Here is a 13,936-nt window from a genome sequence, read left to right on the forward strand (position 1 = left end):
GGTGTTGTCCACCCAACTAATGCTAAGTAATCAAACAGGGGTGTTGCACCTGTCAATCATTCCAATTAAATCCATGTTTTAGTGGAGCTGCAGACAGAGTAAGCTTACAAAGATTTTAAATGGTAAAACACAATGATACAGTTTGGTTATAATGAAAAAGAATAAACCATTCTGTATGCAACAAAGAATTGAACACACGATGCCATATTGCTCCAATAAAGCTTTTATAGAAACAGCTTCTGTTTCCATTTCTTCTAAAACACACAGCAGAATGAATGATGTGACAGTATGGTCTCATAGTTCACAACTTAACCGTAGTAGGCTATCAGCATGTGGATTGAAGTCATTATACTGTACAACCTTTCACTGAGCAAGGTTGAGAAAAACATCCAAATGTACCCTCCTGAATGACATTTCATTTGTACCCTCCTGAATTACATTGTCACAAGAGGGCGAGTCAGTCAGTCATTATTTATCTCTGTGTAGCACAAACCCACCCAGGCAATGCCAGCAGTACAGTAGTAGTACAGTAGCAGTACAGTAGTAGTACAGTAGTAGTACAGTAGCAGTACAGTAGTAGTACAGTAGCAGTACAGTAGCAGTACAGTAGTAGTACAGTAGCAACACAGTAGCAGTACAGTAGTAGTACAGTAGTAGTACAGTAGTAGTACAGTAGCAGTACAGTAGTAGTACAGTAGCAGTACAGTAGCAGTACAGTAGCAACACAGTAGCAGTACAGTAGCAGTACAGTAGTAGTACAGTAGCAGTACAGTAGTAGTACAGTAGCAGTACAGTAGTAGTACAGTAGTAGTACAGTAGTAGTACAGTAGCAGTACAGTAGTAGTACAGTAGTAGTACAGTAGTAGTACAGTAGCAGTAAAGTAGTAGTACAGTAGCAGTACAGTAGTAGTACAGTAGTAGTACAGTAGCAGTACAGTAGCAGTACAGTAGCACTACAGTAGTAGTACAGTAGCAGTACAGTAGTAGTACAGTAGTAGTACAGTAGTAGTACAGTAGCAGTACAGTAGTAGTACAGTAGTAGTACAGTAGCACTACAGTAGCACTACAGTAGCAACACAGTAGCAGTACAGTAGCAGTACAGTAGTAGTACAGTAGCAGTACAGTAGTAGTACAGTAGTAGTACAGTAGTAGTACAGTAGCACTACAGTAGCACTACAGTAGCAACACAGTAGCAGTACAGTAGCAGTACAGTAGTAGTACAGTAGCAGTACAGTAGTAGTACAGTAGCAACACAGTAGCAGTACAGTAGCAGTACAGTAGTAGTACAGTAGTAGTACAGTAGCAGTACAGTAGTAGTACAGTAGCAGTACAGTAGTAGTACAGTAGTAGTACAGTAGCACTACAGTAGCACTACAGTAGTAGTACAGTAGCAGTACAGTAGTAGTACAGTAGTAGTACAGTAGTAGTACAGTAGCAGTACAGTAGTAGTACAGTAGCAGTACAGTAGTAGTACAGTAGTAGTAGTACAGTAGCAGTACAGTAGCAGTACAGTAGTAGTACAGTAGCAGTACAGTAGCAGTACAGTAGTAGTACAGTAGCAGTACAGTAGTAGTACAGTAGCAGTACAGTAGTAGTACAGTAGCAGTACAGTAGTAGTACAGTAGTAGTACAGTAGCAGTACAGTAGCACTACAGTAGCACTACAGTAGTAGTACAGTAGCAGTACAGTAGTAGTACAGTAGCAGTACAGTAGTAGTACAGTAGTAGTACAGTAGCAGTACAGTAGTAGTACAGTAGCAGTACAGTAGTAGTACAGTAGCAGTACAGTAGCAGTACAGTAGTAGTACAGTAGCAGTACAGTAGTAGTACAGTAGTAGTACAGTAGCACTACAGTAGTAGTACAGTAGCAGTACAGTAGTAGTACAGTAGTAGTACAGTAGCAGTACAGTAGTAGTACAGTAGTAGTACAGTAGTAGTACAGTAGCAGTACAGTAGTTGTACAGTAGTAGTACAGTAGCAGTACAGTAGTAGTACAGTAGTAGTACAGTAGTAGTACAGTAGCAGTACAGTAGCAGTACAGTAGTAGTACAGTAGCACTACAGTAGCACTACAGTAGCAACACAGTAGCAGTACAGTAGCAGTACAGTAGTAGTACAGTAGCAGTACAGTAGTAGTACAGTAGCAGTACAGTAGTAGTACAGTAGTAGTACAGTAGTAGTACAGTAGTAGTACAGTAGCACTACAGTAGCACTACAGTAGCAACACAGTAGCAGTACAGTAGCAGTACAGTAGTAGTACAGTAGCAACACAGTAGCAGTACAGTAGCAGTACAGTAGTAGTACAGTAGTAGTACAGTAGCAGTACAGTAGTAGTACAGTAGCAGTACAGTAGTAGTACAGTAGTAGTACAGTAGCACTACAGTAGCACTACAGTAGTAGTACAGTAGCAGTACAGTAGTAGTACAGTAGTAGTACAGTAGTAGTACAGTAGCAGTACAGTAGTAGTACAGTAGCAGTACAGTAGTAGTACAGTAGTAGTACAGTAGCAGTACAGTAGCAGTACAGTAGTAGTACAGTAGCAGTACAGTAGTAGTACAGTAGTAGTACAGTAGCAGTACAGTAGTAGTACAGTAGCAGTACAGTAGTAGTACAGTAGTAGTACAGTAGTAGTACAGTAGCAGTACAGTAGCACTACAGTAGCAGTACAGTAGTAGTACAGTAGCACTACAGTAGCACTACAGTAGTAGTACAGTAGCAGTACAGTAGTAGTACAGTAGTAGTACAGTAGTAGTACAGTAGCAGTACAGTAGCACTACAGTAGCACTACAGTAGTAGTACAGTAGCAGTACAGTAGTAGTACAGTAGTAGTACAGTAGTAGTACAGTAGCAGTACAGTAGTAGTACAGTAGCAGTACAGTAGTAGTACAGTAGCAGTACAGTAGTAGTACAGTAGTAGTACAGTAGCAGTACAGTAGTAGTACAGTAGCAGTACAGTAGTAGTACAGTAGCAGTACAGTAGCAGTACAGTAGTAGTACAGTAGCAGTACAGTAGTAGTACAGTAGTAGTACAGTAGTAGTACAGTAGCACTACAGTAGTAGTACAGTAGCAGTACAGTAGTAGTACAGTAGTAGTACAGTAGCAGTACAGTAGTAGTACAGTAGTAGTACAGTAGTAGTACAGTAGCAGTACAGTAGTAGTACAGTAGTAGTACAGTAGCAGTACAGTAGTAGTACAGTAGGCCTGCAATGGAAATCGAAACGATGATGCAAACAACGAATGACAGTCAATTCTGTCTGAGTAACATCAGCTGAGCTCACCCATTTCCTATAAGTGTCTGATCTCATTGGAGGAGGTCAAGGAGAGAAACCCAACCATTAAACCCACACAGACACCTCTAAGCATTGTGCAGGAGGGTTGGTCTTGGACATGTTTTAGAGATAGGCATACAGACAGAGACAGACAGACTCAGGCTGGCTCCTCTCCTGCTGCTCTCTTTTCATAGCTCAAAAGAAGACTTTGAACTACAGCATTAGAGATTGAGCTCAAAGGAAAGCATTTTCATAGTCCTATCGCAACGCCAGCTTGAGCTGGGAGTTCAGTCTACTGTATATTCTGATTGAGGTAGGAATTCCACAGTGGCATTTTCCCATCCACTCCATGAGCTGCATGCTGCACATCAACACTCACTCAGCTCTGTGTTGTGGTCCTATAGGAGCAGAAGAACAACATCAATGCAGAGGTAGAAAACAATCACAAGCAAGCAGACTAATTCCAACAGACAAATTGGTAGATATAGGACACTAGGTAGCAATGCCACTAGCAATGCATACAGAAAAAGTTAACATACTCACAGCCAAGGGAGGAGATATCTGGCAGTGTTGGACAGCGTGGTGCACTGAGGGGAAGAGGCAGGACCTGGGCAGAGTGTTTGGGATGAAGCCCTGGGCCTGCAGCTGACTCACCAGCCTGTCTACAGTACACAGGTAACACACAAGCACATTACCCTACAATCTGAAACTGACATGCACATTACCCTACAATCTGAAACTGAGATGCACATTACCCTACAATCTGAAACTGACATGCACATTACCCTACAATCTGAAACTGAGATGCACATTACCCTACAATCTGAAACTGATTTCTAAAGCAACTGTAGCTGCCATTACGTCTTACACCAAAAACAGTACTATCAATGTCCTGAGAGGTATGAGAGCAATGTCCAGTGCAGAATTTCACAATATGAAATATATATATATATATGTTACAGTACATCAATCACTGTTTTGAGGGTAGACCAGGGAGTTTTATAAGTAAATGAGGTTGTTATGGCAGTAACAGGTTGTTTGAGGGGAATTTACCTTGGCAAGCAGCCAGAAACACATTGACCCCCTGCTCCTCCAATTCCTCCACAAGCTGCCACAATGGAAAAACACAGTGTGTTACACAGCACAGTATGGAATATCCCTTGTTCCCTTTCCCTATCTCACACTCTCTGTTATTCGTTTCAGGAAATGACTGTTTGGGCTCACCTTACATAGTGCTTTGATTGACACAGAGTCCATGAAGATGACTGAGCTAAACTCTAGCACCATACTGCGCCTTGCTCCTGACATTTGAGCTAAGGGCTGGATCTCAATGAGGGCTGCATTCTCCAGTTGGACACGCTGCACCGACTGTATTCACAAAAACACACACTTGCTAATGTTCATAGACTTTCACATTGCATGAATTACAGCTGTCAACCTACAGTAAGTACGTGAAGGAATGCACAACTGTGCAGAAACAAACGGTGGAATGTGGTGGTTCTGGGTTGAGTTGTAGTTTATGTTATATTGTCTGGGTTGAGTTGTAGTTTATGTTATATTGTCTGGGTTGAGTTGTAGTTTATGTTATATTGTCTGGGTTGAGTTGTAGTTTAGGTTATATTGTCTGGGTTGAGTTGTAGTTTATGTTATATTGTCTCGGTTAAGTTGTAGTTTATGTCTCGTAGCATGTAGCCTACCTACCTTTCTGAGAGAGCTGAAGAACAGCTCAGCATTTGCAAAGTACAGAGGGTTGGAGCAAGAGAATACGGTTACTCCAGGAATCGGCCTGGCCTGTAAAACACAGAGCAGGCCAGGGTGTTGTTCATCAGCAGCACAGCTGGGACTGGTTAGTTAGTTCAGGTGAAAGGTTTCTCAATGGCTATCATAGAGGTTACCTCAGCATAGAGATGTAGGTCCCTGTAGCAGTCAGTCCCAGGAATATGACCCAGCATTGCACTGTGGGAGCTGAGAGAGAGAGAGAGAGATAAAGAGATAAAGAGAGAGAGAGAGAGAGAGTGAAAGAGAGAGAGAGAGACATAAACAGACAGAGCAAGTGATGAGTGAATACAAAAGAAAGAATGAGAAAGAAAAGACATGAACAATTACCATAGGTGTTATGCGAATCCCATAACATGCACCCAACCTAACGCATGAACGACACACTCACAGTTGAGTCCTGTAGATGACAGTGATCAGAGAGAGGGCCAGAGCAGCAGCCAGGCCCAGATCCAGGTTGAAAAGCAGGGTGGATATCAGGGTGGCCAACCACACCAGCTGTAGGGAGAGAGGGGAGAGAGACATAGGAAAGTCCCTGGATTAGAGGCCTTTATGGGGTGATCAGTGATGGCATATGGCATGGATGATGGATGTTATATGGAGGTTGTTGTTGAATAATACCAGGTCCAAGCGGTCAGATGCCCAGAGCACTGGGACTTCCCGAAACTGACCCAGAATCCCTTGCAGATTTACCACAATGACCACTGCTAACACTGCCTGTAACAGACACACATAGAGACAGAGCAACACCTATAAACACTTACAAACACAAAGGCAGGGAATGATACAGAAGCATATGGACACAAAAACAAACAAATGAACGCAAACACAGACAAAACATCTGATTTCAGTGTTAGAGAAGGGATTGTAGAAGGTGTTATAAATGACTTGAGTACTATTGGCAGCTGCTCAAAGAGATGTCCAATCTTCAGCAAGATGGTGAGCATCATCAGAGCAGAGAGAAGCCCAGCCGCCTGTGGAGAGAGGGAGCGAGGGGGAGAGATTAGAAAAGCGAGAGCGAAACAGAGGGAGATACATATAAGAGAGGGAAGATGTGAGATTAAGTCTTTACCTGTGCCGGAGTTTGGTCTAGCACACAGACAACTATGGACTACATATTCCCCAAAGGAGACCAGAGTTCAATTCCAGAGACAGACTTTAAATCCTGTGTCCCTCTCACATGTAATACTACAGTATGTATCCCTCTCATTTCAATACTATAGTGTGTCTATCACAAAAAACAATTCCATTCACCTGATGTGTATATGCGGAAATCTCTCCACCATTTCCTGGTTGCTAAAATTCTAATACTTTGCCTAATTTCAGTTTATGTGACAAAACAAGCAAGTATAGTGTAGAGAATCATTGTAACATCTAAACTGCTGTGAAATATATTTTCCATAACCAAAACACTTTGTAATTTCAGCTGTTTGAAGCTGGTGTACAAAATCAAAAGTAAAAGATGCAAAAAACGAAACATAAAATCGGGAAGCATAGAAATAGCGCATTGCTTTCAATGAGAATGACATACACTATATATACAAAAGTTTGTGGACACCTCTTCTAATTAGTGGATTTGGCTATTTCAGCCACACCCGTTGCTGACATGTGTATAAAATCGAGCACACCGCCCTGCAATCTCCATAGACAAACATTGGCAGTAGAATGGCTTTACTGAAGAGCTCAGTGACTTTCAACGTGGCACCGTCATAGGATGCCACCTTTCCAACATGTCAGTTCGTCAAATTTCTGTCCTGCTAGAGCTGCCCCGGTCAACTGTAAGGGCTGTTATTGTGAAGAGGAAATGTCTAGGGGCAACAAAGGCTCAGCCGCGAAGTGGTAGGTCACACAAGCCCAAGATCACCATGCGCAATGCCAAGCGTCGGCTGGAGTGGTGTAAAGCTCGCCACCATTGGACTCTGGAGCAGTGGAAAAGCGTTCTCTGGAGTGATGAATCCCGCTTCACCATCTGGCAGTCCGACGGATGATTCTGGGTTTGGCGGATGCCAGGAAAACGCTACCTGCCCAAATGCATAGTGCCAACTGTAAAGTTTGGTGGAGGAGGAATAATGGTCTGGGGCTGTTTTTCATGGTTTGGGGTAGGCCCCTTATTTCCAGTGAAGATACATGTTATGGCTACAGCATACAATGACATTCTAGATTATTCTGTGCTTCCAACTTTGTGGCAACAGTTTGGGGAAGGCCTTTTCCTGTTTCAGCATGACAATGCCCCAGTGCACGAAGCGAGGTCCATACAAAAATGCTTTGTCGAGATCGGTGTGGAAGAACTTGACTGGCCTGCACAGAGCCCTGACCTCAACCCCATCAAAAACCTTTGGGATGAATTGGAACGCCGACTGCGAGCCAGGCCTAATTGCCCAACATCAGTGCCCGACCTCACTAATGCTCTTGTGGCTGAATGGAAGCAAGTCCACACAGCAATGTTCCAACATCTAGTGGAAAGCCTACCCAGAAGAGTGGAGGCTGTTACAGCAGCAAAGGGGGGGACCAATTCCATATTAAGGCCCACGATTTTGGAATGAGATGTTCCACGAGCAGGTGTCCACATACGTTTGGTCATGTAGTGTATCTATAACTCACATTTCTATGTGAAATTTGTTGGGTCGCCCAAAAAGTTACATATTGCAGCTTTAAAGCTGAAACCCCAGTGCATTTGTTATTATTTTTGTTTTGTTGAGGAAATGGAGGAGAGGAGCGTCCGCCAGCGTGGTAGAAAGAAAAATCGCAGTACATCTGGTGTTCTATCGCACATGCAATGTCAGAGGGAAAAAAAAATGTTCATTGTTTGAAGTAACTTCTTTGTTATTGTAATATACCAAAAAGACGTGGCAGTTTCACTGCTAGGAATTCCAGCTATAAAAAATAAAACGCTACCTGAGTTTTCACCCCAACACTCTCTTGGACCGTACTGCGTGACAAAGAGCAGCTGACGGCGAAACACTGGAACATCCCTCCAATTGTGTTGCAGAGGCCTATCGCCAACAGGTCCTGCAGCAGGGAGAGACCAATTATAGCAGTGAAATAGCGGGAGAGAGAAACTGGTCCTCCAAACAGTGGTGTGAGGATAATGAGTTCATTATGAGACAATTTCAGAGCTCATTTCTCTGTTACCTGGTTGCTGTCCATGGCGTAACCATGTTTGTGGGCAAATATTCTGCCCATGGAGGAGGTAAAGCCAAAGCCCACCACAGCCAGGGACAGAGCCGGACCAAACAGCTCCTTGACCTGGGCTAGAGAGGGGAGGGCTGGGGAGGACAGGCTGAAGCCACAGAGAGATAGAGGGGACATACTGGTAGTTTCATCATATTTTTGTATCCATCTCATGTAGCCTGTGAACATAACACTGTAATAATAAGGTTTTATGTCACAAGTAAATTCATTTTCAGTCTTGTTTTCTCTACATGGCACAAACAGATGAAGAGAGACAGTAGGACTGACCCAGTGGGTATGTGTCCTACAACCTGGACACTATGTTGTCCTGACAACTCCAACTGCACTGACAGGAAGGTGGCCAGCATTATCTGAGGATAAAATGAAGAGGACAGAAATACCTTTATGCAATTCTGACTCAACTCTGACTGTGTGTGTGTGTGTGTGTATATGTGTGTCTCACCAGCACCAGCTCCCATGGAATGGGCATGGGTAGCTTGGTCTTGAAGAGTCTATTCAGCATCTTGCCTCCCACCAGGATCCCCATGGAGACGGCGGAGACGACCAGCGTCCCAGGCGTTGCGTTAGTCACTCTAGACAGCACATCAACCAGCATCTGACACACACCGGGGTACAGGAATGAAGACAGGGACACACACACACACTTTCTCGCACTCTCTTTGTCTCCTATACACGCACACAGACACATACACGCACATACACACACACACACACACACACACACACACACACACACACACACTCACAAACAAAGCTCACCCAGCCTACAGCCAGGAAACCGCTGTGTCTGTGGGATGAGATGCCAACGAGTAGAGGCAGCTGGTGGATGGTGATATGGAGGGCTGCTGCCGTGGTATAGCCGCTCACCAGGGGCTGAGACAGCCAGTGACACACATCCCCTCCTCTCAACAAGAACAACACTATCTGTAGAGGGGGATAAGTAACATATATAGCCTGTCATCCTAAGACGTGTGTGTGTGTGTGTGTGTGTGTGTGTGTGTGTGTGTGTGTGTTCACCTGTATAAGACCACAAAGGAAGGTAAGTTGTACTGCCACACACACTCTGGCCATCTCTCTGTCGCCGTCCTGCTCCTCAACACTGTTGCTAAGCAACTCCACGCTACCCGTCACAGTGCCAATCATGATAGAAAGAATGCCGAAAGTACCTGTGTGTCAGTAATGCATAGAAACAAACAGATATTATACTCAAAGTACCTGTGTGTCAGTCATGCATAGAAACATACAGATATGATATTCAAAGTACCTGTGTGTCAGTCATGCATAGAAACATACAGATATTATATTCAAAGCCTTGCACTCTTTTCTCGCTCAGGTTAACTGAACTCTACCAACATTTCACTCTTTCAGCACTAGCTGAAAGAAAACTAATGCCAATGAGGGAAGTTGAATATGCACACCACTTCAGGTGATGAGAGTGACGTAGAGGTCAGTGCTAACACTCACCCACTGAGATGTGTCTGGATGTCCCAAAGATGAAGTAGATGACCAATGGATAGAAAGAGGTGTAGAGACCAAACACAGGAGGCACCCCAGCCAGCAACGCATTAGACATGCCTTTGTGGGAGAGAGAGATTGATAGAGAGAGGGGGAGGGAAAGAGAAAGAGAGAAACACAGACAGTGAAATGACAGTTCAAATGAAGCATCTGGGCTAAAGCAGACATGGGAAGTTGGTATACCATGTGCATATCAATCTCATTCATATCAGTAGCTCAAGGTAGTCAGTGGTACCTCCAGGTAGGTGCATGATGCCCACACTGATGCCCGAAATCAGGTCTCCGATGGCGTTTTCTCTGAGGGAGTAGCGAGGCAGCCAGGCGAGGACAGGAACCAATGACAACATACAGCTCTTCAGCCTGGGACCAGAACACCTGGGAGAGGACACACCAGAGCTGGGGTTAAATCGTAGACATAAAGGGTTAATTCCTCTCTGTTGAAGTGGGCACACATGAATATGTAGGCCAAATAAAAAATGTGTTAATGTAAAAGGAAATGTAATATATAAAAGAAACACCAATAATGTGATACTGTCCCTCATAATAATATACAGTATGTCCCTCATGACACCCGAGACTACTGGGGGTAGGGTTAACATTCACGGCACAACGAATATATAGAGCATGAATGCAGCGCTGGGGCAAACAAGGCTCCACTGTCACTCACCAGCATTCTGCCTTCACCCTCTCCCAAACCGACCGGGACGTCTTTCCCAACCGCTGACCCAGTATATCCAACTGTGCTTCGTCCAGCATGGCTGTGTGATCAGGTAGGACAGGCTGGAGAGGATTAAGAATAATACTGTCCATCTTGAAGTCAAGGGCACAGCGCAGGAACACTCTCCAGCACTGCTATATAAGGACGGTCAGCATTCACTGACTGCTGCCAGTTTTCCATTTGCTAATTTCTCTCTATTTTGTGTATGAATAGTTCAGTGAACCAGTTTAGATATAATTATAGTGAATGTGCAAAATAATAGCATAGTAATTAAATAGAAAAATAGCCAAACAATGTGTGTGTGTGGGAGAGTAAATACTAGGTGAAGATAAAACCTGTACAAAACCATATCCAGAGAATGAGCAGGCTGGTGTCATGTGAGTGTGTTTACCGTACACCACGTGTGCCGGGGAGGGTGGAGTGAAGCCTTGAACTGTACTCAGAGCAGCGGGAAATCCCTTCCCCTCCCCTCAACTATTAAATGCTGCTGAACACCTCTTTTATAATGGCTCGCATTCAGACAGAATGACACCCTAAGTAGTGCACTATATAGGGAATAGGGTGCCATTTGGGAGGTAACCAAAGAGCCATGGCTTAAAAGTAGGGCCTTTCCCAGGAAGGAGAACCCAAACGAACTCCTTGATCTCCTGGCCCATCTACAGTTGATTAAACACCACACTGTCATGTTCACAGGAGGACTTCAGCTATCTAACAAACTCATTTATTTCTAGTATAATGGTTGGTGGATTACAAGGCATCAGCCTCTACTAGACTGAACCAATCCCTCAAAGCCAACACCAGTGTGGAGACCTGAGGAAAACATTCCACACACATAGGAAATTAGGGAAACACAAAACTACTCGAATACTCAAATATGTTATGAGATATTTGAGAGGAACCAAATGTTGTATTTATAGCAGAACTAATAAATGGAACCGTTAATAAATACTGATTAGAGTAGAAATGCCCCTGATTACATTCATATCATGAATTATTACTTAATACTTCCACAAGATCTTATCTACAGTGGGACCTGGATCTTTTTCGGGCCGTTCCAAGAACTTGATATGCGGAGGAAATGAAACACTGTGAGTCACATGTGTAAGGGAAGTCTGGTTATTTATCGGATGCCTCTCTTTATAATAAAATAAACTCAGCTCCAAATTGAATAACATTATCAGTGGGAGAATGGAAAAGAGAACTAGATTCAGTGGTATTCAGAATCTGTTGTTCCAATGTGCTTTAGAATGACAAAAGGAGTGCAAAGCCATGGAGAACGGAATATGTCATGTCTCACGGACGTGATAAAAATGGATCAAATTGACTTCCCTTCAAGCCAATCAGAATCGAGTATTCAACAATGCCAATGTATAACTTTCAATCAGCATGATAAAGGTAGACATAAGTTTAACATCATATGATTGAACTTGTATTTCAACTCTTATGGCACAAAGTAGTAGAGTTGGTACAGTATTATAATTATACCTACTGTACCAACAACTCACATGTTCAGGGGGCAGGTTTTCAAAAACAGAGAGCAAAATCATCCTCTATTAAAAGTCTGATCCCCTGACATTTGTTTAAAATATTGCAGCGGTTTCTCTGGAACTTGAGACAACAATGACAATAACATTTTGATGGGAAAGAAATGTTGTGAATCCCTGGCCGCTAGCCTGATGCCACCATGATGTGTCTGCCCATGGACTCATAGAGACCACAGGGTTATAAGACTGTCATCCTGAGGACAAGGTCCAAATGAACAACATCAACGCCTCTTCCTATCAGTCTCACCGTCCACTGATATCAGATACCCACATACGTCAGTTAGCAAGGGTGGGCATGTCTGTGTGTGTGTGTCTGTGGATTAGGTTTTATGTGTGAGTATGAGTGTGCACGTCTCTGTGTAGGTGAGCTCAGGTATCTCTAACAGTGAGTGAGGACAGGTGTGTTTGATTATTTGTAGGTGTGGGTTAATTATTCTGCTGGACTGACATGCATAAAGGTCTTTGGATAAATCATCTTAGTTCTCAAACCAGCCTTCCATTATAACCATTTGCCACATCACACTGTAGAACATAAATCAAATCAAATCAAATTGTATTTGTCACATACACGTGTTTAGCAGATGTTATAGCGGGTGTAGCGAAATGCTTGTGCTTCTAGCTCCGACAGTGCAGTAATATCTAACAATTTCACAACATATACCCAATACACACAAAAAAGTAAGGAATGGGATTTAAGAATATATACATATATGGACAAGCAATGACAGAGCGGCATGGACTAAGATACAGAAGAATATTATAGAATAGAATGCAGTATATACATATGAGATGAATAGCACAAGATATGTAAACATTATTAAAATTAGTGTTCCATTTCTTAAAGTGGCCAGTGATTTCAATAAGCAGCAGCAGCCTCTAATGTGCTAGTGATGGCTATTTAACAGTCTGATGGCCTTGACATAGAAGCTGTTTTTCATTCTCTCGGTCCCAGCTTTGATGCACCTGTACTGACCTCGCCTTCTGGTTGATAGCGGGGTGAACAGACAGTGGCTCGGGTGGTTGATGTCCTTAATGATCTTTTTGGCCTTCCTGTGACATTGGGTGCTGTATGTGTCTTGGAGGGTAGTTTTCCCCCGGTAATGCGTTCGGCAGACCGCACCACCCTCTGGAGAGCCCTGCAGTTGTGGGCGGTGCAGTTGCCGTACCAGGCGGTGATACAGCCCGACAGGATGCTCTCATTTTTGCATTTGTAAAAGTTTGTGAGAGTTTTAGGTGATAAGACACATTTCTTCAGCCTCCTGAGGTTGAAGAGGCGCTGTTGCGCCTTCTTCACCAATCTGTCTGCGTGGGTGGACCATTTCAGTTTGTCGGTGATGTGTACGCCAAGGAACTTGAAGCTTTCCACCTTCTCCACTGCGGTCCCGTCGATGTGGATAGGGGGTGCACCCTCTGCTGTTTCCTGAAGTCCACGATCATCTCCTTCGTTTTGTTGATGTTGAGTGAGAGGTTATTTTCCTGGCACCACACTCCCAGAGCCCTCACCTCCTCCCTGTAGGCGGTCTCGTCATTGTTGGTAATCAAGCCTACTACTGTTGTGTCGTCTGCAAACTTGATGATTGAGTAGAAGGCGTGCTTGGCCACACAGTCATGGGTGAACAGGGAGTACAGGAGGGGGCTGAGCACGCACCCTTGTGGGGCCCCAGTGTTGAGGATCAGCGAAGTGGAGATGTTGTTTCCTACCTTCACCACCTGGGGGCAGCCCGTCAGGAAGTCCAGGACCCAGTTGCACAGGGCGGGGTTTAGACCCAGGGCCTCGAGCTTAATGATGAGCTTGGAGGGTACTATGGTGTTGAATGCTGAGCTATAGTCAATGAACAGCATTCTTGCATAGGTATTCCTCTTGTCCAGATGGGATAGGGCAGTGTGCAGTGTGATGGCAATTTTATGGATCTGTGGATCTAT

General features: G+C 43.8%; 1 protein-coding gene across 1 annotated transcript in view; it reads right to left on the reverse strand.

The window, feature by feature from the left end:
• slc26a6.1 (solute carrier family 26 member 6, tandem duplicate 1) overlaps window positions 1–10,818 on the reverse strand; it is a gene marked incomplete at its 3' end in the record, with an annotated part of 32,103 nt that extends 21,285 nt beyond the window's left edge. The window contains 17 exon segments of the mRNA XM_084184350.1: window positions 3,812–3,930; window positions 4,322–4,376; window positions 4,493–4,636; window positions 4,970–5,059; window positions 5,164–5,233; window positions 5,436–5,542; window positions 5,666–5,761; window positions 5,941–6,018; window positions 7,940–8,053; window positions 8,177–8,324; window positions 8,504–8,586; window positions 8,679–8,831; window positions 8,996–9,160; window positions 9,254–9,402; window positions 9,701–9,811; window positions 9,987–10,126; window positions 10,419–10,818. Of these exon segments, the coding sequence (XP_084040476.1) occupies window positions 3,812–3,930; window positions 4,322–4,376; window positions 4,493–4,636; window positions 4,970–5,059; window positions 5,164–5,233; window positions 5,436–5,542; window positions 5,666–5,761; window positions 5,941–6,018; window positions 7,940–8,053; window positions 8,177–8,324; window positions 8,504–8,586; window positions 8,679–8,831; window positions 8,996–9,160; window positions 9,254–9,402; window positions 9,701–9,811; window positions 9,987–10,126; window positions 10,419–10,561 (1,965 nt within the window). The 5' untranslated portion in view covers window positions 10,562–10,818.
• Between the last annotated feature and the right edge of the window lie 3,118 nt (window positions 10,819–13,936).

Source organism: Coregonus lavaretus, assembly GCF_964263955.1.
Source record: "Coregonus lavaretus genome assembly, chromosome: 20".
NCBI lineage: Eukaryota > Metazoa > Chordata > Actinopteri > Salmoniformes > Salmonidae > Coregonus > Coregonus lavaretus.